The 23,790-nt window shown below is 40.9% G+C and overlaps 1 protein-coding gene across 2 annotated transcripts in view; it reads right to left on the bottom strand.

Annotated features, from left to right (window-relative positions):
• The window catches only part of MARCHF3 (membrane associated ring-CH-type finger 3), a 59,171-nt gene that overhangs the window by 20,319 nt on the left and 15,062 nt on the right, over positions 1–23,790 (bottom strand). The window contains exon 3 of one of the 2 annotated variants that reach the window (XM_059836630.1): positions 912–1,125. In XM_059836630.1, the coding sequence (XP_059692613.1) occupies positions 912–1,102 (191 nt within the window). In that variant the 5' untranslated portion in view covers positions 1,103–1,125. Of the gene's footprint in view, positions 1–911; positions 1,172–23,790 lie in introns of both variants that reach the window. The other variant, XM_059836629.1, reaches the window with a different exon arrangement.

Consider the following 23,790-nt stretch of genomic DNA (forward strand, 5'->3'; position numbering starts at 1 on the left):
GTTTCCCTCTCTTTGGGACAGCCCACAGGCAGGTCATGGAAGGATACAAACAAATGCGTGCCAAACACATCCCTGCTGTCACCGACATGTTTTATGAAAAATCCTTTCCTTAGGATTTTTCTGCTGAGAAGCTGAGAGGCCTCAGGAACAAAATCCAAACAATTCTTATCTGCTGCTGTGGAAGGCAACAGGTGGATCTGTGATTGGTCTCATGTGGTTGTTTCTAATTAATGGCCAATCACAGTCCAGCTGTCCAGACAGTCTCGATCAGAGACAAACCTTTGTTATTCATTCATTTTCTGTTCTTAGCCAGCCTTCTGATGAAATTCTTTCTTCTACTCTTTTAGTATAGTTTTTAATATAATATATATCATAAAATAATAAATCAAGCCTTCTGAAACACGGAGTCAACATTCTCGTCTCTTCCCTCATCCTAAGACCCCTGCGAACAGTGTCACACCCTGCTGTGGGGCTGCAGCTGGGTCTGTCTTCTGCGCTGCATCAAGATCCATGAAGTCTTTCCAGCTCACCACCACCAGCAAAGACAAACTTAATTTTGACCCAAGCATCAAGTCTGGACAAGGCCAAGCACTTCAGAATACTTTTTCTTGCTTCTAATGAGAACAAAGCCAGCCTGAAGCACGTTTCAAAGGCATAGATTAACAATATATTTCACCACTAATCTGCCTCTCTAAACCAGCAGCAAAAAGAAAGGTCAATCCCTCGGACAACAACAGAACCTGCAACACCGGTGCAAGAAACATCTTGTGTGGCTGCTCAGCACACCAGGGGCTGGTGAAGTGTTTAAGGAAGCGTGATGCCTTCTGCAGCACGACCCTTGTGCTGCTGGGATGGGGGTTTAACCTCACACCACACGGGTTTAACCACACCTCCCTCTGCCCCCCACATACCTCTGCACGGCCAGGGTCCGCACCACGGACGAGAGCAGCTGCCCATCTTTGGAGGACACCTGCATGACATACTGGGGACAGCTGGTGGCCAGGCCCCCGCTGCTGCCAGGCAGGCTCTTCCCATCGGGGGCTGGAGGGTGCGGGCGCTCCGGAGGCACTCCAGGCAGGTGGCTGCAGCGGTTGGTCCTCATGGTGCTGGGCAGCGGGTCTCCATCTAGGCAGGAACGGGGACAGGGAGGTGCTGTGGGGCACATCTCTCCCTGTCTGACCAACAGCAGGCGTGAGAAGGAGCATCCCTCACTGTCCACCCCGGGTTTCTGAAGCCCGCTCAGCCGGGAAAGGGGGTTTGCAGTAATGGGTGTCACAGAAAAATACAGTCTGCACACAAGCAGCAAGGTGGTAACCCTGCTTTCTTCTCTCTGCAGACTCCTGAAGTCATGAGTGATAAAGAAAAAACCTGAACCTTTTGTCACTCCCCCTCCAAATGTTTCAAAAGTATATACAGTCTATGCACTTTCAAATTTAAAGGCTGCCACTGTCTGCCAAGGCAGAAAGTTATGTGCTAGAGGAGGAAATGGTTGATTGGCTTTAAATCCCCTTTGAAAACACTTCCATGCTGCTTAGTGTCTTCTATCACCAACCCACAGCAGAGCACAGACCTGGTAATTAATCCTGTACAGGGTTTTAGTCACACAAACCTGCTGAATCACAGCCTGCTCAGCAGTAATTTATGCCACAAGGTGAGGCAGAAATCACAGCCTGCCTGTGCCTCTCTCCTCTGCTTTGCTCTCTCTCACATCACTGTGAGTGCGTTTTGCACAGTGCTTTCACACATGGCAATTGGGAAGGAAGGGTTGTGCTGGGAACAAGTGTGATAATCCACTTGTGGGGAATTTTTTAAGGAATTTGAGATGGGACTTCTGAGAGTTTTTGATGATGCAGGTTATTTCTCTTATCTTCTGCATAGGCTGGAAGGATCAGTTCAGCTCACATCTTCACCCCATGTTTCAGAAGGTCCCAAGACCTACTTACAAGACCTTTTAAGAAGTTATTGACCAATGAAACACTGCCAACAAGGATATTTATGTTTTTGACCCAATACTTAAAGATTTTGTATTATGGACCCATGCCACAGTGCAAGCTTCCTCAGCCAGCCATGTTATGACCACTACAGTGCTGCATTCTAAACTCCTTGTTTACCTTTGTAACTACTTTCATTTTTATAACTTAAACTCTAAAACTCTAAACATTCTTCCACTTAACGGGTGTCTGCTTCACACTATAAATCCACATTCTCGCTTCTATCACCTGAGTCTGGGAGCCTTTTCCAAGGTCTCAGATCAAATCCTGTCTTTGATTCTAAGCTTTGGCTTACAGGCCCAGAGTTCTGAGAGCTCCCTGCATTTCAGATTCCAACCAGAAGGAGACTGGGCACGTAAATTCCTGGCGCCTTGGTGGGATGGATGCTCCTGGCTGGGTGTGCTTGTCCTGGAGGTTCCACCAGGCTTTGTCCCTGCCCTTTGGGTCAGGCACCAAAAATACACACCCAGGGTGGGTTAATCCTTCTACAAAAGGGGGGAAAGATTCCCTAGCACGCTCTGGGACACTTGGCTGCTCCCCCATGTAAACCTTGCAGGTTGCAGTGATGATATTGCCATGTTAAAATCAGGAGTTCCCCCCTCCAAAAAAGTGCTCTGCATCACTCACCACAGCTGTAGGGCGTCAGCAACACAGCTGAGAAGAATCTTTAAAAACCAAACATGAACAAAACCCTCTAAACAGGGGTGTTTTTCCAAGGGTTTAGGAGAAACCCTTGATTTGATTCTGTTGGATTTGAGGAAGAGCAGCCCCAACCTTGGGAAGCCCCCTGAAGGGATGGCCTTGGCAGTAAGATTTTGGGGCATGTGAGGACTGGTGTGGATGCTGGACCATTTGCACCACACAAGTTTTCACACAGGGACTCATATTCTTGGAAAGGCATCTAAAATAGGAAAATAGGTTTGTTTTGCAGGATTACTTCAGCTGTTTTCAGACCACACATACCCCAGGGAGCAAGCTGGAGCCTGATGAGACAGCTTACATGGCAGAGAGTGTTCAGGGAATGGGGAAGGGAATCGGACTCTGGGCCTCATTTACAATGAAAATGAAGCAAATGGCTGATGTCAAAACCATTAACATATAAAAGATGCAGACATTTCAAGAGAATAAGAGCCACAGACTCTCCAAGGAGACCATGGTGCTCAGTTTTAGTTTTAAATTCCATGCTGAGACTGTTTAACATGAAGGTTCAGCTGCTGAGTAGCTGCTTCATTAAACTTAAAAAGCCTTAGAAGTATCATGCTTACAGACCCACGCTGCAGAACTATGTATTTTTATCCTGATTGCTTCACTGACCCCATTAAGTACAACAGTGGTTTTATAATTTCATATATAATGGCCATCCAGGCCTTTACAAACACATCCCTCAGTCATTTGATGAGTTTGGAGGGTTTGCTGGAGCATCAGAAGATGCAACTAAATGCAAAGCTTTAAAGCACACAGGAAATTATCTGGCTGTATCTCAGGAATGTTAATTCAAATTTCTGCCTACAGCACTGCATTGATATCCCACTTTGGCAGAGCAGATACAGGTAATCCCTTTCTACTTTTTTAAAAAAAGAAGCTGAAAGTTACAACACGGTTGTTACAAACGGTTCTTCTGAACTCAGAAGAACCATTTTCACACAAAATCAGTGCCTGTACATGAAAAGTGATAAAATTATAGAATTAAATGATGTGTGCTTTAATACTGAACCCCATGGTAAATAACGGAGATTAGTTGTCCCAAGAAGCCCAGAGATCCTAAGCAAATCCCAAGTGAAAGCTGGCATTAGGGAATTGTAAATTTTAACAAACACAAACCCCCTAAGTCAGTATTTACCATCTGTGTGTATTATGTCAAGAAGTTTTTCACCTGAAACAACTGGAAATCTGTCAAAAACACCTCAATAAAAGAGAAAATAAAGAACAAAACCAGGGAGATGTGTTTAGCTAGTATTTATGAAGACATGCAATATTAAATTGGGGAAGACAGAATAGCAGTATTTATTCCAGATGCCAGAAAATTCTGAGTAAGTGGCTGAATTTGGAATGATGAATGTATGGTAGTTTTTGGCTCTTTTTTTTTTTCTTGTCTGTGTTGTCACTAGTTGTAGTTTTTCATTTATATATATATATATATATATATATATATATATATATACATATACACACACATATATATATATGTATGTATATGGGTTTATGAGAATCAAAGTAAAAGTAAAGGTGTTGCAGGGTATTTTCTTTATGCAGTAAGTGTAAAAACAATGGCAAACCAACCAATAAACTCAAGCACTTTATCTGGGGGCTGGCTTATTGAAGCTGGGTAGAAGATTCAAGTGCAGAAGACATCCTTTGCCCCATAATAATTTACAGGATGCTCTATTCCTATTTAAGAGCTTTATAACTTCTGAAGCAAAAAAATCTACAAGGCTCAACAAGTGCCAGTGAGCAAGGCACTGCCACTCCAATTGAGTTGCACCCTAATAAGAAGTTAAAAACCAGAATTACTGCCCTGAAATGGAATTTAAAGGCAAAGCCATCTGCAAACCTGGAACACAGCTGGAATCCTTGTGGCACCCTCTCTGACTGTGTATGAGCTCACTCGAGTTCTGAGACCCACAAAGCATCATCAGGGTGATGAGTTAAATTCTCATAGCAGAGCTTTTTTAAAGCAGTGCTGTTTTCCTGCTGGAGCCGTGAGTGGCTGGGATTGACACAAGCCAAAAAGATCTTTACACTTCAAGCAGTGGGTTGCAAATGTTGAACAAATACTCGTGGAGTTGCTCCCTTTTCAATTTTTTTTTTCCCCCAGCACCTCTGCTAAGAATAGCATTTATTTCACCTCTCAGTCATAGTTTCAAACTTGGAAACCCTTTTATCTTTCTTATTCCATGTTCCTACAACTCACCCTATTAGTTTCAAGAAATGTGACGTGAGCTTGCATCAATCAGCTTCAACACTTGAAAATATGCATGAAAAACCACCAGCCTCCTGTCTGGAGACATTTTCCCAAGAAATACTGGGTTATTTTAAAAAGACAGGCAAAATACTAATGCTAACATTAATAATAATTATAATAACAACAACAACAAACCAAATCAAAAACAAAAACCTCTCACACCAGCAGAAAAATCCCAAATACATACCCACACAGAAATAATTAAAATAAAAAAAAATCCCAAATAAATAAAAAAACCAACAACAACTCTAAACAACCAAAAAACGGCCCTCCAGTTTTCAGAAGCTCTCAGAGATGTGTTTTTGTTTATTTATTATTTATATTTATATTATGCTGAATTATTATTACTATATATACTTATATAAAATATAGAATTATAGTATAATATTAGATTGATATTATAATATTATACAATAATATGTATTATATTAAATAATACTATAATTTATATTATTTATTTATATATTAATTGTTGTTTATTTTTTATTTATTTATTTATACTATTTATGTAATTTCACAAAATTTTGTGCAGTTCACTCCAGAGTTTTGGATCCCAGCAATGTGTGGACAGTTTTTTACCTGGGACAGGTCAGCAGATCTGGAGCACACATAGAATCCTCCACCTCACTGCAAGCTGCAAGAATGGTGCAAACCATGGAGGAGCATCTTCCACCTTCTTTTCTGCTATCAATCCTGGCTGGCTGCTCAGAATGCAAATTGTTGCATTCTAAGCAAATGTTTCAAATAAATGTTTCAAAATTTCAAAATCTCAAAATGTTTTTTATCAGCAACGCAGTTCTCAGAGGCTGGGTGAAAAAGGTGTTCCAGTGTTCCCCACTGGCTCAAGTGTTACCTTTTTTTCCTAGGAAAGGGGAACAGGAACTCACCTTTCCCTCATTGAGGTTTAGACAATAATTTTATGCCAGCCTCCAGGATGCTCCAGAGAAAAAACAGGCATTGCACTCACTGGATCACACAGCTGCTGGGTGATCCCTCTTTCCCCTTCTCACCAAAAAAAAACGCAGAAGAAGAACCAAAATTCTCCACTCCAGAGCACTCTGAAACCTCCGAGATTTTTACTTTCTAAGAAACAAGGCAGGGTACTGTGAAGGTGGAATGCACAGGTCACTTCTTAAAAAGTAAGAATCCCGGGGGCACCTGCAAACCTTATTTTAGTGTAAAAAAATCGAGTTTTATGCTTGTCCTTTCTTGGACACTCACATCTGGAATAATTTGAAATGTTTCTTGGCTCCACAAGCCACCACAAAGAGCTTCAAGGGTGCCCTCCTGGTTTTCAAACACACAAATATTGAGTGAAAAAATTGGTGGCGTAACTGGCAATTCCAGCTGAAGCACCCCCAAGTCCCCCAGAGTAAAAAAATTAATTTCTCTAAATTGAGAAGACCAATTCCTATATTTGATAATGGCATGTGGCTCAGTACAAGGAGAGAAAAAACCACAAAATGCTCCCTGACCTGTTCATTTTGGAGCTCTAAAGCCATCAGTGACAGAGGACATGGCACTTCTGGGACATCGTGACAGGAGAAGAAGGCTGGAGAAAATTTTATTTTGGTCAACAGCATCCAGTTTGCTGCATTACACAGCGCCTTTTAAGGAGCTCTGAGAGACCACTGAAAGGTGCAAGGGGAAGATGTGGCAATTGTCCCCCAGCAGAGGAGGGCAGATTTCAAGTTAAGGTGTTTCAACGCACAGAAAGTAGCGCAGCACAAACCCAGACGACATTAGGCAATTTTCCTCTGTTTCAGCCCACATTTTACTAATTCTTAAAGCTGTAAATAGCATTTCCCATTCATCTGGTCTGACTGCAGAGAGCTGCGGGGGTTTTTAAAAGCTGCCACACAGCAGGCTGCATTCAAAGTGCAATTTTATAAACAAGCACATCAAAAAAACCTGAGTGCTCATTTGAGGCAGTAGCACAAAGCAGTTCAGCAAAAGTAGTCCTTAAGAGTCTGACCATGCATGTAAAACTTCAGTGCCCACCCATAAATCATTGTTATTTTGCTAGGTACTGAACCTTGAACCACTCTCCATGACAGCAATAGACTCCCTTTTTGGAATTGGGAACTTTAATGAATTGCTTTGTATGCCTGCACAGCCACTAACTTGGGTCATTTGCTTAGATTTGTATCCTTTTGTGGGTTGTTGAAATGAAAGTTTTCAATAAATGAAAATGATGATAAATACCACGAGTTCTTGTGGTGGTGGCATTTTAGCCTTGCATCAATAAGAAAAAAAACCCAGAAGACACAAATTCAGTATACAACTGATCTGGAAATAGATTTTTTTCCCCCAAGGTATAAGGCAATATCTATGTTTTCTTTCCTTGTATTTGTTTTTTTCCTAGAAGAAATATCTTCCCTCACAGGATACAAGGGCACCTACATGTGTTCCTAAGTTCCCTTTTTTTTACATTGCCTGATCATCTGATCACATCTGGTTCAGATCCCCACTCCCCTATTTCCTGTCCACAAAATACCTCCTTATACCCCAGAAAGTGTTTTAAACCACAATTGTTTACATACTTAGGTGCCAAAATGCAGTGAAAGAATTAGTATCTGCTTATATACTCAAAGATTGCATATGAAAAGGCTCAGAAGTTTGGGGGTTTTTGAACCAGAAAGCTCTGGATTCTCTTTCCTCTTCCAAATTAGGTCACCTTATATAAATGAGTCAAGCATTTCTTGGCCTAAAATGTGAAAGATGAGAATTTAATTCACCCTCAACAGCTGTCAAAGGACAAAGAACTCCATGTCAGTCCCTAAAGCCAGGCTTCATCTCTAAAAATCACTTTGTCCTGGAGAGTGACAGTATTTTTTTGCACACTGTGTTTTACTGTTGAGGCACTTCCTTCATCATGGGAACTGCAAAACTTTCAGCCCCGTTCTCTGCAAGCCCCTCAGAATTCATCAGAAAACCTGTTTTTTGCAATTTCTAAATGTGGGTTTTTATGCAGTTTTAATGCAGAGGACCTTCATTAGCCAGTGCCTGTGCACTCTGACCTCTGCTCCATTTTAGGTGCTTCATCCCTGCTGCTTGTCTTGCCAGAAAAATCAAAATCTGAGAGTGCAGGATGCTCACCCCACCCCCTGAGACTCAGGCAGCAGAGTGCACCAACAAACTGAACAGAAATGACACCTGGATGTTTTCAACTATTCTTTCAGCAGATGGGGAGAATTGAGACAGTGTGAGGACCAGTGTTTCTGTCAAATATAAAGTCTTGAAGTCTTTCTTAAAAACAAGGTCTTAGGAGGGCAAATTGAGTCAGATCTGACCCAAATGTGCTGCATTATTGACCTTCCCCACATTTAGGATGGACTCAGAGCCACTGCCCCACAGTTGTGGGATGGAGCTCAGGGGAAAACACTCAAAGTTAAATACTGATGTACCCCCAAGGCCACGTTTTCACATTTAAAAACAGCTCTCCCCATTTCCACTGCAAGGCTGAAAGGAGGGCTGCCAGCATCACACAGATCATTGCCCTGCCCCATGTAAAAAGTCCCTAATTTGGCTTCTTTTTTTTTTTTTTTTTTTTTTTTTGCTCACACAGGTAAACATCAGCTGAATCCAGCTGATTTCTCCTGGCCAGGTAGGGCCAAGCTGAAAATTACTTATTTAAACTCCAAATGTGTAAATAGTTAATACCTGAGGGTTTGGTAATGAACTCCTGTTCACGTAAATCTTGTGTCAATTAACTCTTTGACAAATAACTCTTAAATTAGGGTTTTACCGAGCTCACAGTGGCCGAATCCACACAGATTTTTGAAGCTGCGACCAAGGAATTAAGAAATTTGTTTGCAGAAGAGTTTGAGCAACAAAGAGCACAGAGAGTGCTGGCAGGTGATGAAAACTGTGGGGCAAAAAGAGCCAGCGAAAACCAAAATGTTTTAAACTACTTTTTTGGGATACCTGGAGAAATGTGGTCATGGTATTTCCACAGACAGCTTAACAAAAATGCTAATTCTTCTGTTCATCATGGCTAAGTTAATTATTTGACTGATTTTAGTACATTTCATTCTTCCAGCTCCTGCAGTCAATACTGCACACAAATATGATCCTATTACAATTATTGCATTTATACTTCTCATTATTGATGGCAAAACAGCTCAATGAATGAAACTTAGAAAAGACACTAAACCTACTTTCAAATTAAAGTAAGTAGAAAATTGAAAACATTTCTCTTTTTGATAACTTTACATTTTAATTCCAGAGTTCAGCAATATTGGCTGCATCAGTCTTGCATTTGAGAAAAGCTTCATTAGAAGCTCAATGAGCACAACTTGTCTTTAAGACTCCAGTTTTGAAACAAAGATTATTATCACACTCTGCGTACCTCAGTTTCAATGCCTTGTAATTTAACCTGAAATCATTCTGGTAGCTTCATAATAATTTATTTTCTTCCTTAGTCTTCACCTGCATAAAAATTTAATATTTAGTTCCTCCACAGAGGATTTATCTCCTTTCCATGTGATGCATCCCAAGCATCTCACTGTCTGCAAGGCACCTGCATTACTAAAAACCTTTTCTGGTGCTCTGCACTGAAGCCTACATGCACCAAGTACAATCACAAGATCTTTTTCTTCTTCCCTAGGCCCTGTGTCTGTCACTTCTACAACAAGACTGAAAACCCCATGGGGTGGATTAAATTCTCATGTTTTATTCAGCAATGAACCACCTGGATGACAGTCTGCAAATACATGAAACTTGGCTCGTGTGTGATGCTTTGCAAAGCATGTCCCAGACTAATATATTTACATGTGGAATATGTGCTTTCACTTGTTCTCTGTCTGTGGGATCACCCCAGGTGTTTCTGGAGGTGCCATCCAACAAGCCACTTTCCTCCCCTGAAGAGAATTTACTTTGCATGATTTTATCTTGTTGTGTTTCAGCTGGCAGCAGCTGAGTGTTTGATGTTTAGCAATGGGGGAATTAGTCTTCCAAACATCTTGTTTGAAAAAGAGGAAAACACTTTAAAAAGCAAAATGCCTCCAAATGCAGGTCTATTTCTCTCTCTTTTCCCTTCCCTTTCAGTCAAAAGCAGCTAAAAATGTTCTTGCTGCATTTTCCTTCTCATGGGAAGATAAACCTTCCCTGTTCCCATATCAGTCTACTTCTCTCAGCAGGAGCAAAGTGTGGACTCCGTGGGTTCCTGCAATACTTACATAAAGATTTCCCTCTGAACTTCATTTTGGGGGAGGGGAAGAGTTTTTCATCAAACTCCAAGACTTGCACTCTAGTCCATAATGAGACAAACACATGGGGATATTGTGAGTTAATGAAAATCACTGATAATTCCCTACAGTAGCTAGTTGTACATGGGTTTGTGATGTGTTATATAAAACTCTATGCTGTGGGGACTGAACAGCTCCATTTCTTTTCCAGTAACAAGCACACCGAGAATGCTTTAAGTCATTGTCACATGAAGTTGGCATTGGTCAGACAAATCAGATCTGACATGCAGACCTGGAAAGGAAAAGTTATTGCTGCAAAATAAAGCACGTACAATTCAATTTCTCTTCAGTAATCTCCAAGAAAATTACCGAAATGCTCTATGAGTGAATGTCTACAAGACAGAACTAAATCCAAATGGCAAAGGTAAAATTTGACTGTACAACATTATTGTCCTTATCAAATCCAAGAGAAATACCAACAAGAGAAATAAGAGTTAGAAGTGAACTAGGTATTAGCCTTATTTCTATGAGAAATAAAGCCAGTGGAAGCCTGGAGTGGGTTTGAGCTGATCTCAGCTGGGATTTTACTCTGTGTGTTATTGTGACTTCTTCTGAAATCAACCCTGACATGCAGCTTTTCTTGCATACCCAAGACAAGCATGGTATAGGACTATTAGAACTTTGCAGAGCAGCAGTGAGCCAGACTAAAGCTAAAAATATATACTATTGTGTAACTGGACCTGCAAGACCTTTCATAGATTTCTATAGCGTGATTTAGCAAGCTCTGCTATTTGTTTTCACTGCCAGAGAATTACTGATCCTTTTTAAGAAGCTGAGTGTGTGTAATGCAGAAACATGAAACCACATCTGTGAACCACAGTCTCAATGCTGCTTGGTGGAGTTTGTGTATCAGAATCCTGGGGTGGTTTGGGCTGGAAGGGACCCTAAAGATGATCCCATTCCACCCCCTGCCATGGCAGGGACCCCTCCCACTGTCCCAGGCAGCTCCAAACCCCAGTCTCCAACCTGGCCTTGGGCACTGCCAGGGATCCAGGGGCAGCCCCAGCTGCTCTGGGCACCCTGTGCCAGAGCCTGCTCACCCTCACAGGGAAGAATTTCTCCCTAATACCTGTTCTAAACCTACCCTCTGTTAGTTTGAAGCCATCAACCCTCACCCTGTCACTGCAGACCCTTACAAACATCTTTCCTGCAGCCTCCCTCCTGCATGCCAATGGTCACAATTAGGTCCCCCAAAACCTTCCCTTCCCCAGGTACCTGGAGTTGCCCCAGACACCGAGTCCCACGAGGTCTGAGAACATGATAATTGTGATATTCCTTCAACCACACTTTTATAGCAGAATCTTATTGAGGATTCACTTGTATCTCATCTAAACGTTTGTACGTCTTTGTGCCGCCTTGCACATCATAAGACATCACTGAGGGCACAAAAATCATCTAGAAGCATGGCAAGTCTAAAGCTTGGCTGAGCACTTTGGCTCTGTTGCAGAAGAATGTCTGTGAAGTTAGCTGTTGCCAAAGGGCAAAGTAATTAAACATCTCCAAGTTTTACCCTGGGGGCTCCAAAATTCTGGGATTTCTGGAGATGTTGTGAAGAGCCAGAAGTAAAAAGTAAGATAAAACACTTATCTGCTTTCAGCAATGTGTTTTACCAGCCTGCTTCATCCTCCAAAAAGCTATTTTTTCGCAGTAAACAAGCAACTAAAAGATTTCTCCTCCAAGTCTTGCCTTCCTGCCATTGCCTGCTGCTGAGGCAGGTGAAAAGGAAAACCCCGCTGGAAGTTTAGGATGCAAGTTTTCCACAAACTCTTGACTGACTTCTGCCTTAAACACTGCAAGGTTTTGTGGGTCTCTGTCCCCTCCCCTACTCTAAACCCCAGAGTTTAGGGTCAGCCAGCTTTATCTCACTGTAGGGCTGTGGAAATTTCTTGAACCTACTCACTCACCTTCCATCTGGACACTTGTGGTGCAATGGCTGCAACAGTAATTGAGGAGAGTTTAGGTATAAACAATCACCAATGAAACCTAAAAATGGAAACTTTAACAGCCCTAAAAAACAGCCTTAGCTGTGTGCTCCAGCTCCATCTCTTAATCAAGAGCAATTTATATTTACACAGCCCTTGAAATGTAAAGTTTGAGGATCCTCTGCTATTTAACAGAATAAGCCAGCCGACCACATTTTCCACAAGGAGCACTTTCCTTGGTTCATCTGATGCTCAGGGCTGAGCTTTGAAAGCACACTTCAGGATAATCCAGGCCTGGTGAGCAAACACACAGGACCAAATGCCCAGCTCCCAACTCTGCCTGCCCGTTTGGCACCTGATGAGCACAGAACTCTGCTCTGTGTGACAGAGAAAAGATGACACTCCTCCTCCCTGGAGGCCTCCACGCAGAGATGTCTCACACACAGTGGTAAATTGAGTATACAGATGATTCTGCTGGTTCTGGCAACCAGAAAGAAAGCAGAAATACTATTTTTAGCATGACACTTCATTACCAGTTTAATGGCATCCCAAGGTTTAGCAGCCTGTCAGGTCAGGAAGAAATTACACCTTGTTAGAGAAAAGCACTGAAACAAATTTCCTCATTAAGTACCATGTCTCCTGGCTTTTGTCTGTTGCTGGAAACATAATTTTTCACCCTGTAAATTGGATAAGAAAGATTCAATCATTTTTTTGTTTTATGTTAGGCTATCTCCATCACTTTTATCTTCCTTGCCATCGACTAGTGAGATTTTAAGTGGGTGTTTTTGGCTCTTTAATTAAAAATTATTAGAATACCTCCACAAGTATTTTATATTAACATTGATGCTGAAGTTGAAAAACTGATCACTTCATGTACAAACATCTTAATAAACTAGTGAATCTTAGTGTATTTTTGTGTCACCATTTTGAGAACTGCTGCATTTGCCAAAGGTTAATTACATTTCCCATGCCATCTGGGCATTGTTCTCAGCTAGTCATACTAGTCCTAAAATTTGTTCAATTTTTCCATCAGATTAATCCCCAGTGTTTTTCTGAGGAAGCTGACATCCTCCAGCAGCTCTTCTTCCTTTCCAACTCCTGGTTTATCTCCTAACACAGCTACAGTGGAAGCAGAATAAATCCCTGATATCCCATCATTCTATAAAATATATCTCAATACTCATGGCATGCTTGCCCATGTAACATCCTCCAGGCATACAACGAATTTGTAGCCCTAATGAAGAACAGTGAGTTAAAAGAGTGACAAAAGATTAGCTTAAAGTGAGCCAAAGCCTTGTTCAAACCCCTCCTCAGTGCAGCTCATCTCCAAAGCTGAACAGTCCATATAACAACTGCAATTATTTGCTTCCAATATTTGTGAGATCTGTCCTTTCCTACAGTCACTATCTGTTTCAAGCACATTACACTCCTGGCTGCTGATACAGTTAGAGGATAAATTAATTATGGGTAGGACTTTGTGACCAAGTGTTTCCAGAAACTTGGACTATCTGTCTCACTGCACAGAGCCATCAGCTCTCAGCTGCCAAGGAGGACTGAAATAAGTAAAACAGAGACAGGAAATTCACTGTCTCAGCCCCAGAAATACTCAACAACCTCAGCCCAGGCCAGAGCACACTTGTCTTTTGTCCAAAGCAAAACAACAGAAGCCAAATGATCAACAAAGGCAATTAATTGCCAGCACTGGAGGAAGTGAGGGAGCCCAGGTGGTAGAAAATTTCACTTGGATTTTGGGGGTGGATTTCTTTGGGTGTCCAAATGGGAGGTGGCAACAGATTCATTGCCTTTTGAGCCTTCAGGGAGGAGAGAAAAAAAAATACATGTTTGCATGCCCCTGAGCAGGTTGTGCTCCTAAACAAAGTGTGAACAGGCAAAGGGTGAAGGTCTGGCAGCCACAACCCAAGTGAGCTGGGATGGAATTGCCCTTGTGGCTTTAACAGAGGTTTATACAAATCACGGGGGAAACCTGAGCCGTGGTCACTCTCATTTCTTCATTTTTTCCATTGGACATTTCATTATTTAATTTGATTTGGTTGATAGAAGCTTTTAAGTCAAACTCTGTCTGGAATCTGATGGAGTGGGTTGAGAGCCAGCGAGCACAAGCAAGCTGCACATGTAAAAAAATATTTCCAAGAACCCAGGGGGCTGTCTCTAGTTTCTAAACCTCAGTGGCAGCAGAGCCTGATCACAGCAGCAATGTCCAGTGAAGTACTTCCAGTTGCTCTTCTCCATTGCAGCTTTTCCAGTCTTTATAAACCCCTGGCTGTTCACACTGGCAGTCAAAGAGCACACAACTGCAGAGCAGGCAGTCCTACAGCAGCTACAAAATGACTCTGAGAGTTGTGTGTCACAGCTGAAAGTCCACACCAGCCTCCCAGCTGCCCATTCCTGCCAGCCCAAGATGTGTTCTTAAAAGCAGCATTGCCACAGAACCCTGAAGCCACAAAAACTGAGCCACCAGCCAGTGCTGCACGATGGAATCAGCTTACAGGCAAGGAGCTGGCTTTGAGGGCTCTGTTAGGGATGAGCTCCTCTTGTGCTGGTGAGAACACTTTGATCTTCTGGGTTCCAGAACATCTCTAAAGTTAAAATCAGGTGCTGCAAGGGAAACTATCCTTTTTATGCTGCATGGATTGGAAGGTTTTGGGCGCAAGTAGGAGGGCAGGAATGGGCAGGTTAGCTCCCACAATCTTCCTGCCTGTCCTGGCACAGGTGCATGCACTAAGTCAGAGAAACCACGACTTCAGCACCTGACAAAAAGCAGAGCTGGCATTTGAGAGGAGGAGAAAAGAGAGGGGGGATTCCATTTCCAGCTCCTGGTGGTCTTCAGGGACTGGTCCCTGAAAACAAAGATTGAACAAAGTGTGTTATTGATACTCCCACGGGCAGGGAATTAATAACTCCTCCCTCTGCTGCACCGGCCCCCTCGGAGCTGATTTGGCACCTCAGGAAGGATTTCTGTAACATAAAGTTCATAACACCTCCAGGGGCATCCACAGGGGATATTTTATTCTGTTTCACAGAGACCTTAAGGATTAAAATGGGGGCAAAAATCCCAGAAGAGGGAGGTTTAAACTTGTCCTCATGTGGAGATACCAAGGGCCTAAACAAGGCCTTTATATTCCAGCCACAGCCGTGAAATGCTACACGGTTTTATTTCCAAGCATTTTAGAGATAAATGCATTTGATGCTACTCATAAACAGCCTAGAGCAGATAAGCAAAGAACCAACACTGACCTTGTGTCAGATGTACAATTTTTATTTTTTAAGCCCTCGGAAAACCAATTACCTCAACCATAAGCTAGTTTGGAGAATACTAATCTGCCCAGTGCTCAGCCCAGTGAGGCTTGTAAAACACCCAGCTCACACAGAGGGAGGAAAAAGCAGGTGGGTAAGAAAGGATTGCAGACTCTGACCCTGCCTCATGCTTCTCATGCTCTCTTTTTTTGAGGTAAAGCAGTGATTGCAGTGAGAACTGGGGCAGCAGAGCCCAGACTGGATGACACCAGGAAAAAAAAAAAAATTATATATATATATATATATATATGGCCAATTTCTTTCCACACCAGCTTTTCATAAAGTGCCAATTCTAAAAAGCTTAACACTGCCTGGGTTGTAACAGCTTCACAACAGTATTTATTCATTTGTGTTTACTGTCACATCCTAATAAATATCACAGTCAATGAAGGCTTTATGCCAGTTGCCTGTATCCTTTGGTGAACCTTCTGCAAAATTTGCCTGTTCATCATGACTGTCACCATCAAGCCAGAAAGAGAGTTTTCTTTTGCTAGTGTTGTTTTGTTTTGTTTCGTTCTGTTTTTTCCCTCTGTGTATTTTAACACAGATGTGCCTTTGCAAATTTCACATGTTAATTTTTTAATACTTGCTTAGTGGTCTGACAACACTTGCTGTAATATGTTTAGGCAGCCTAATATAAGTGTGACCGAATAATAATAAAAATAATAATTTTAATAATAAATAAACAAATAAATAAATAAATAAACAATAATAAAAAACCCATCTCTCTCTAGAAGAGTTTTACTCTAAAATTCCACTGGCCATCTCCACTGCTGCTTTCTACCAGAAAGAAAAGCATGGCTTCTACCTTTTTTAATTATTCCTTCTAAAAAGACACCCAACATTTGAGCAGCAGTTTGTCAAGGTCCTCAGGCAACCTCCATGAACCACAGATTTATTTCATGGCTTTGACTATTTCCCCTCATTCTAGCAATCCCCAGCCTTGCAGAGACTGCCCCGAGGGCATGATATGTCTCCACACCCCCCACAGAACAGCCAACATTAAAAAAAATAATCAGTCAAACTGAGTGGAAGTAAAAGAGTTTGTCATAGTCAGTGTGCTCCATCCAAGCCAATGTGCCTCTCTATGTGAAGCCATAACAGTTAGAAAAGGAAACTTTGTCCTCAAAATTCAGCAATTCTGTGTTACAAGTAAAACTAGATTAATTAAATATTAAAAAAAAAATATTAAAACAGGTTAAAAAAAAATCTTCTCACTCCACTTTCACTTAGTCCAAACTGCAGCAGGGGAGGTTTAGGAGGGACTGGAGGGGGAATTTTTCAGACCAGTGAGGAAACTGATTGATGATTGGTGAAATTGATTGGAAATTGATTGGTGGTTGGTCATTGGAAGGGAGGTGAAGGAGTCACTGTCCCTGGAGGGGTTTAAGGGATGACTTGGCACCGAGTGCTCTGCTCTGGGTGACAGGCTGGACTCAGAGCTCTTTTCCAACCTAATTGATTCTGTGGTTCTGTGTGATTCCACAAAATAAAACTCAGTAAAGGTCTACACAAACAAAGGAAAACATCCAAGATCTGTCCTGAGCATTTAGAGTTTTTTTTTTTTTTTTTTTGCAGTGTTGACTAAATATTTTGTCTCTGCTTTAGCAGTGCCAGCAATGATTCATCCCTACAAAATACTGTTGAATAATTAAAAGTAGATGATATCTTTGTTCTCTCTTAATAATATTTTTTTCCCTACTCCTAATTATTTTCCTTTGAAACAAATGTCTACCAGTCAGTTAATTAACATTCATTTTTCTAGGATCTGCTCAGCACAGGAATACACTAACTCTTCAGGTGAAAGTAATTTATAGACTACATTATCCAAAGTTATTTGCCATTCCTTTGTCCTTGGCCGAGCAGCGTTGCAAAGACAACCAACATCTGAGAGCAGAACACATTAACAAGACTGTTCATTTCCTGATTCTGCTAATGAAAAAAAAAAACAAACCACCTCGCCACTCCATTAAATAAAAATGAATGGCAACTATTTCCAATTTTATTATTTTTCCACAAAGAACAGAGGATGAAACCCTCAGTTCAGTGACCTGTAATTACTCCAAAGGATAAATCCCAGATCCATGAAACTTATTATTCTCTGCATTGTGGGGCTTTTTTAGATAATGCTGCTGTGAATAAAAAACCCAAAACCTCTATTCTGAGTGAGACTGAGAGGGCACCTCAGCCATCCATCATTATCATCAGGGAGCTCCTTGGCCATGCAGCCACAGAGAAAAACTCTTACAGGGGAAAAAGGTTGGGTGCCTCCCATAAAATTTAACATTTGCTCATCAGCTGACACAATCTTTTACTCATTTCTGGGGACTAGCACACACTGCCCAAGCTGCCCAAGCTGATTATCCCAGTGTTTTTGGGGATGCTGAGTGCAATGACCTGCAGGTGGGACTTCACCACAGCCAGGGGGATTTTCTCAGTGACCCCCTGGACCTCTCTGTACAGTACAGCCACTGCCTGGTCTCTCACTTGGTGGAAATTAACATTGTGTTCCAGCTAAATGAGGAGCAGAGCGAGAAGGGCAGTTTTCTCAAGGGGTTTTTCTCAGATTTTCCCAAACTGAGTGTCATGCTTCACTTTCAGTACTTCTTAAAAGCACTTCCAGTTAGATTGGGAGGAAAAACGTGATGCAAAACTATGAGTTTTGGTCACATCGAAGTGATGCCTATGTTATTGCTATGGGTTTTTTTTAGAAGTTAGGCTTTTCTGGAAAAAATTGGCATAATCTGGAGAGCTGGAGACGTGAGTGTCAGTGACATGTTCTATGAAAAATCCTTTCTTTAGGATTTTTTCCTCCTGAGTTGCTGAGAGGCCTCAGGAACAAAATCCAAACAATTCTTATCTGCTGCTATGGAATTCAACAGTGGTGATCCATATGGTGGATCTGTGATTGGTCTCATCTAGTTGTTTCTAATTAATGGCCAATCACAGATCAGGTGTTCAGACTGTCTAGGTCAGACACAAGCCTTTGTTATTCATTCCTTTTCTGTTCTTAGCGAGTCTTCTGATGAATTTCTTTATTGTATTCTTTTAGTATAGTTTTAATATAGTATATATCATAAAATAATAAATCCTTCTGAAACATGAAGTCAACTTTCTCATCTCTTCCCTCATCCTGGGACCCCTGTGAACATTGTCACACGTGAGTGTTGCACCAAGTTTCTAACTGATTTCAATTTTAGAAGACTTTCCTGGAATCACTTTGTGCTAGGTTTTATGAAACCATGAAGCATTTTGTGTTTGCATGCCTGTCTGCATGCTTAAAAAGCAGAAAAAAAGTTAACCTGGGCTATAACTGATCACATATTTTATACCTGGTAAGGAGTAATAGGATTTATTCCATCAGTGGTAAGAATTGCACCTTAGTGGTCATCTTATTAAGAAGAATTATATCTTTTCAAGGAGTTTGCTTCCTCCTATTTTGGGAGGCTTTCAATGTATACAAGTTCAGTGGATTTTAGGGTGTGTTGAAAGTAAAATTGGCTGTGGGTAAAGTAAAACTGGCTGTGAGTAAAATCTGGGCAGCTGCTCACTGCCCCAAAATTCACCCAGTCACTCACAGTGCCACAGGCACAAGGGACAATGTTTCAAGGCTCTGGGAATTAATGTTTTGTTATAGCTTAATGCATCATCAGACCAGCAGATGGAAAAGAGGCTTCCACGAGATGCATCACCCTGGCAAGCTCAAAGGGACTTCAGCATGAGGCTGTGGGGGCAGATCTCTGGCTCAGCTGGCCACCTTTTTCCTGTTAAAGCTTTAGTGCAAGATGTGGAAAACGCACATTTTATGATGGGCTTTTCGCAAATATTAAAATGAATATTTTATGTGCTGTGTTACAAAGTTTTGCTGTGTTAATTCTTTTAAGTAATATGTTAAATACAGTTTTAGGTTATAACAAAATGTTAAAATAGAAACTATGCTATGTAGGATACTTTTTGCCCCAAAGAAAGGACTGGCAGCAGATACCAGCCACAGGACACCTGAATCTTTCAGAGAAAGAGAATTTATTGCTCCATTATCAGAAGAAACCGACTTCTTCCCATCTCACTCTTTCTGTGTCACTCAGCTGGTTAGGATTAAGAGGAAGAAGCTGACACTGCCCAGACAGAATCCTGTGTTTGAATGGAATTTATGCATCATGTATGAGATCTATGAATATAAAACAGGCTGTTGCTTTTAAGGGTTAATCCTCTGTTAACATGGGTCCTTTTTCGGGCTTGTGCTGCCCAGAAAAAGGTACCTGGACTGTCCATAACTCTTTGTTTTTATTGTGTCATATTGTCCTAATTCAAATTGTCCAAATTATTATTACTCTAATTATATTGCCATTTTTATAACCATTGTATTATTATTAAACTTTTAAAATTTTGAAAAACAAGTGATTGGCATTTTTCACACAAGAAAAGATGGCATGCAGTTCCATTATATCCAGGTTGGGTTGGGATTTGCAGATCCAGAAGAGCATCAGCATCTGTGGGCAGCATGTTTTTTAAGCCACAGCTTAGGTAGAAGGCAGAGATGACTTTAAGCTTTCCAGTGCCCCTCTCTAGGGATGTTTTGCTTTACCAGGACTCAATTCTGCAGAAGCAGGAGGGCATTCAGGTGAGTGATGCAAAAGAAAGCACCAGGTACTCACAGCCCATTTGATTATCCCTTGTCCTGATAACAAGCTTCTCTCTAAACCCCTGGCAGTAAAATCAAAAGATTTTTTTGTTTAGGGAAATCTTGCTGGCTAAACATAGCCAAGCTGCTTGAGAAATCCCTGTGGACAAGGGCTGCCTTCCAAGGGCTGCTGCTCCCACCAACTGAGTTCCAAGCACTCACACAGAGCTTTTAGTGCTTCAGCCCCACAACATGTGTTTAATTATTTACCAAAACCCGAGCACAATGCATTTGTGAGACTTTTATGGCCGTCCCAAACATACTCAGAAGCACTGAATTTGTATCTTTAGCTAGTCATTCACACTAGCACTGCACAAACACTAACACTTCATTTAGTTCTCTGTGACTTTGAAGACAGCCCATGTGCCCCCAGTCTTGTTTTCTTGAGATTTTAGGGACCGATAAAGAGTTCTATTTCTGTCATGAATACATAAACAACTGTTCACTGTACAAACTTCAAACCCATCTTCTCCTAACTTTTCTCACAATTTCTTCTGGGAACAAAGCTTCAGGAACATTTAAAACACAATAAATAGATTATATCTCTTTAAAACACAATAATTAGATGATACATCCAAATGTACTCCAGGTTATCCACCCCTATGAGCTGTGTACCTGGTGTTCAACTCTCAGTTTGAAAATCACATTTCAAATGTGATTTCTGCTTTTTAAAGCTGCCATAGTTACTTTCACATTATTTTGTCACACCTGGCATGAAAACTTCACAAGAAGATTTCAAAGCTTAGCGTGCCTAAAAAAAGGAACATTTTCCACTCCCAGAAGCATACTCCTGTTCTCTCCCAAATATCTTAGTAGACTGTGTGAAAGTAATTTTCTTTGATACGGGGAAGTTTTAGAAGAACAAAAATACAAATCCAGTGTGCAAATCCTTTCCTCTCCAAACCACAGTCACAAATACCAACATCTGAAAACCAAGGCCTGCAGAGCAAAATGAAGAAGCAGGCTTCTATCCCTGGATATGTTTTCCTTCCTCTGCTCCAAACCCAGAATGACAATTACTGTGCTGTAGCTCCCTGTGCACCTTTGGATGGCACTTCCAAAGCAAACAGATGTTTCCCTGGTAACTTTTTTTTTTAATTATTTTTAAAATTTCTCCACACTGCTTTGTAAATTAACCACTTTAAAAACTTGGGGGAAAGTACCCATTAAACCTTTACAATGCCTAATTTTGCATGGGAACTGTGCATCATCCAAACTTTTCTCCACAGTGGTTTTCAACTGGAGAAAAACTAATTAATTGTGAAATGCATCACTCTTCAAAAAACCAGGATTTTGAAAGAGCTGACTGCTATGTAACTTTTTTCTACCACTTGTAGCTCACAGACACATTTACAGCTCAGTGGTTAAAAGTGGTGAAAAATGGTTTAAAAGGTGATCATGGAAGGACAGAACTGACAGAGCTGAGCACTTCCATTCCTCTTTATTCTACTTTGTGCTTGCATTAAAAAAAAAAATAAATCAAATAAGAACCCACACATATGGCAAAATGAACACAAGCTCCTTTTATACAACACAGTCTCGTTGAATTTCATTAAATGCCTTAAAATTTTGTTTTCCTTTCCCATCCTTACAGACTTCTCATCCTTTCAGCAGAGCCACAATAACCTGGGTAGGTACAGCTGCCTCCCACAGTATTCCTGAGGTCGTCTCTTCCTCTCTCTAACTCCTTCCTTAGTCATTAATGCTGAAATGTTTCTTTCAGCTAAAAGGATCAGGCACGTGGCTCCATTAAGAAAACTGCATGGCCAGAAAGAGTGCTATGAAAAGGCCAAAGGCAAATGCAGCATTCTTTGTCCTAGAGAGTAAGTGCATCTCTGACAGCACCTTCTGCAGAGATGGGTTATTTTCCTTCCTACCCAGAAACAGAATTACAAGAGAAAATAAAATTAAAAATTTTAAAAAATCAAAAAAAAATAAAACCCTTCCACCACTGGGTGTTTTGCACAGTCATCCCACACCCAAAATGTGACACCAGAACTGTGCATGTCACACTACCCCAACAGAACAGTCCAAAAGCAAATTAAAACTGGTCCTCTCTGCTTTGTCTTACACTGTTTAGTTTTTTTTTTTTTTAACCTGTCCATAATTCACCCCCAAAGCCTCACAGCCTGTGATATCCTGTTTATGTTTACCTTCCCTGTTTCTGAAGCAGCAAGCAAGGGGATCTCTCATGCCACATGCATGCCACACAAAGGGCTGCATATCAGCTCCAAGATACAAAATTGAAAGAAACGTGAAGTTATTTCACTTTACTATTTATTATTATTATTATTATTATTATTATTATTATTATTATTATTATTATTATTATTATTATTATTATTATTATTTTAACTGAGGCCACAGAAGATGCATTCCAGCAGACAGAGAGACTTCCTGGGGCGTGGAGTTCACCTGAACATGTATGACAGCATAACATCCAGAGAATTTTAAATACACAGGATATAATGAACTGTGAGAGGAATTATGGCAGTTTTACCAGAAAAAAAATCACTTTGCCAGGTCACTTAACAAAACAAACAAACCCAAGCAAGCCACACAAAAAGGTGAGTGGTCACTGCTATGGGACAAAGAGTTTTTCCTAACAGTAGGTTTTAAATTTTCATGTTACTTTTAATTTGTAATTTAAGCAGAAAATTTTACGTGCCATAGTCTGTTTTGACGACTACAGCAGGTGTAGCACACTTACAAATTTCCTACCCACTGCCAAGAATTGCAAAAGCCACTCATCAGCAAGCAGCAATGTCTTTCTCTGAGATGGCTATTTATTTTTAAAAAATGTTCAGAAGATAAATGAACAGGATGTTATACCTTCTTATGAGAAGACGATACCATAAAACAAGCTATAATCCTCATTTGTGTCACTCTGTTCTTTCCCCTTTTTTAAAAAGGAGAGAAAAATCCTAGCCATGAAGTAAAAAAAGGTTTGTGGTTTTATTTTTAAGCATGCTAAGCAGGCACAGCTTTATCTTCCCTGATTTTGACAGGCCAGCATCTGGTAAGGGGAATACCAACCAAAATTGTTGTCAACAGTAAAATATTCAAGACTAGCTGGCACTGGGGCTAGTGAATGGCTTGTGGTCTCCTGACCCCTGTTCCAGTGTGCTGTAAAATTATCTCACTGGAATGGCCCCTGCTGCCCTTCCTATCACCACCTTCCCTGCTCTTCATTTAACAGTCAAAAACCTGTGAAAGAATTTCAGGTTTAAAATCCTCTTTGGAAGCATGAAGATCAAATCACTTCTTCCTTGAAATAAGAGAGATAAGTAATTTATACTGTGACTCCCGGGGTTTTTTCTTTTTTTCTTCTTTTTTGTCTTTTTTTTTTTTAAATTTAAATTTTGTTTGAGTTTGCAGTGCCTTTTCCTCAGTGGAATTCATTGTGTTTAATCCTTTCCTTTCAGATATACACACTTTTTGTGCTCTCTTCTCCCTTCATCTCCTGCATCTCAGCCTTAAGCTCTACTTCCGTGTGCTAAAACTCCCTTTTTTCCTGGGTAAATTCTCTTTCCCCTCTTCACCCAGCTGCTCTCTCCTCCCCTACAAGATGTACACAGAAGGTCTGCAATTAGTGGCATCTAAAAATTAGGGAGGTCAATGGACAAAACTAATGAGAAAACAGAGATTTGCAAATGTTTGTAAATCTAAG

The sequence above is a fragment of the Haemorhous mexicanus genome, chromosome Z (genome assembly GCF_027477595.1).
Source record: "Haemorhous mexicanus isolate bHaeMex1 chromosome Z, bHaeMex1.pri, whole genome shotgun sequence".
Taxonomy (NCBI): domain Eukaryota; kingdom Metazoa; phylum Chordata; class Aves; order Passeriformes; family Fringillidae; genus Haemorhous; species Haemorhous mexicanus.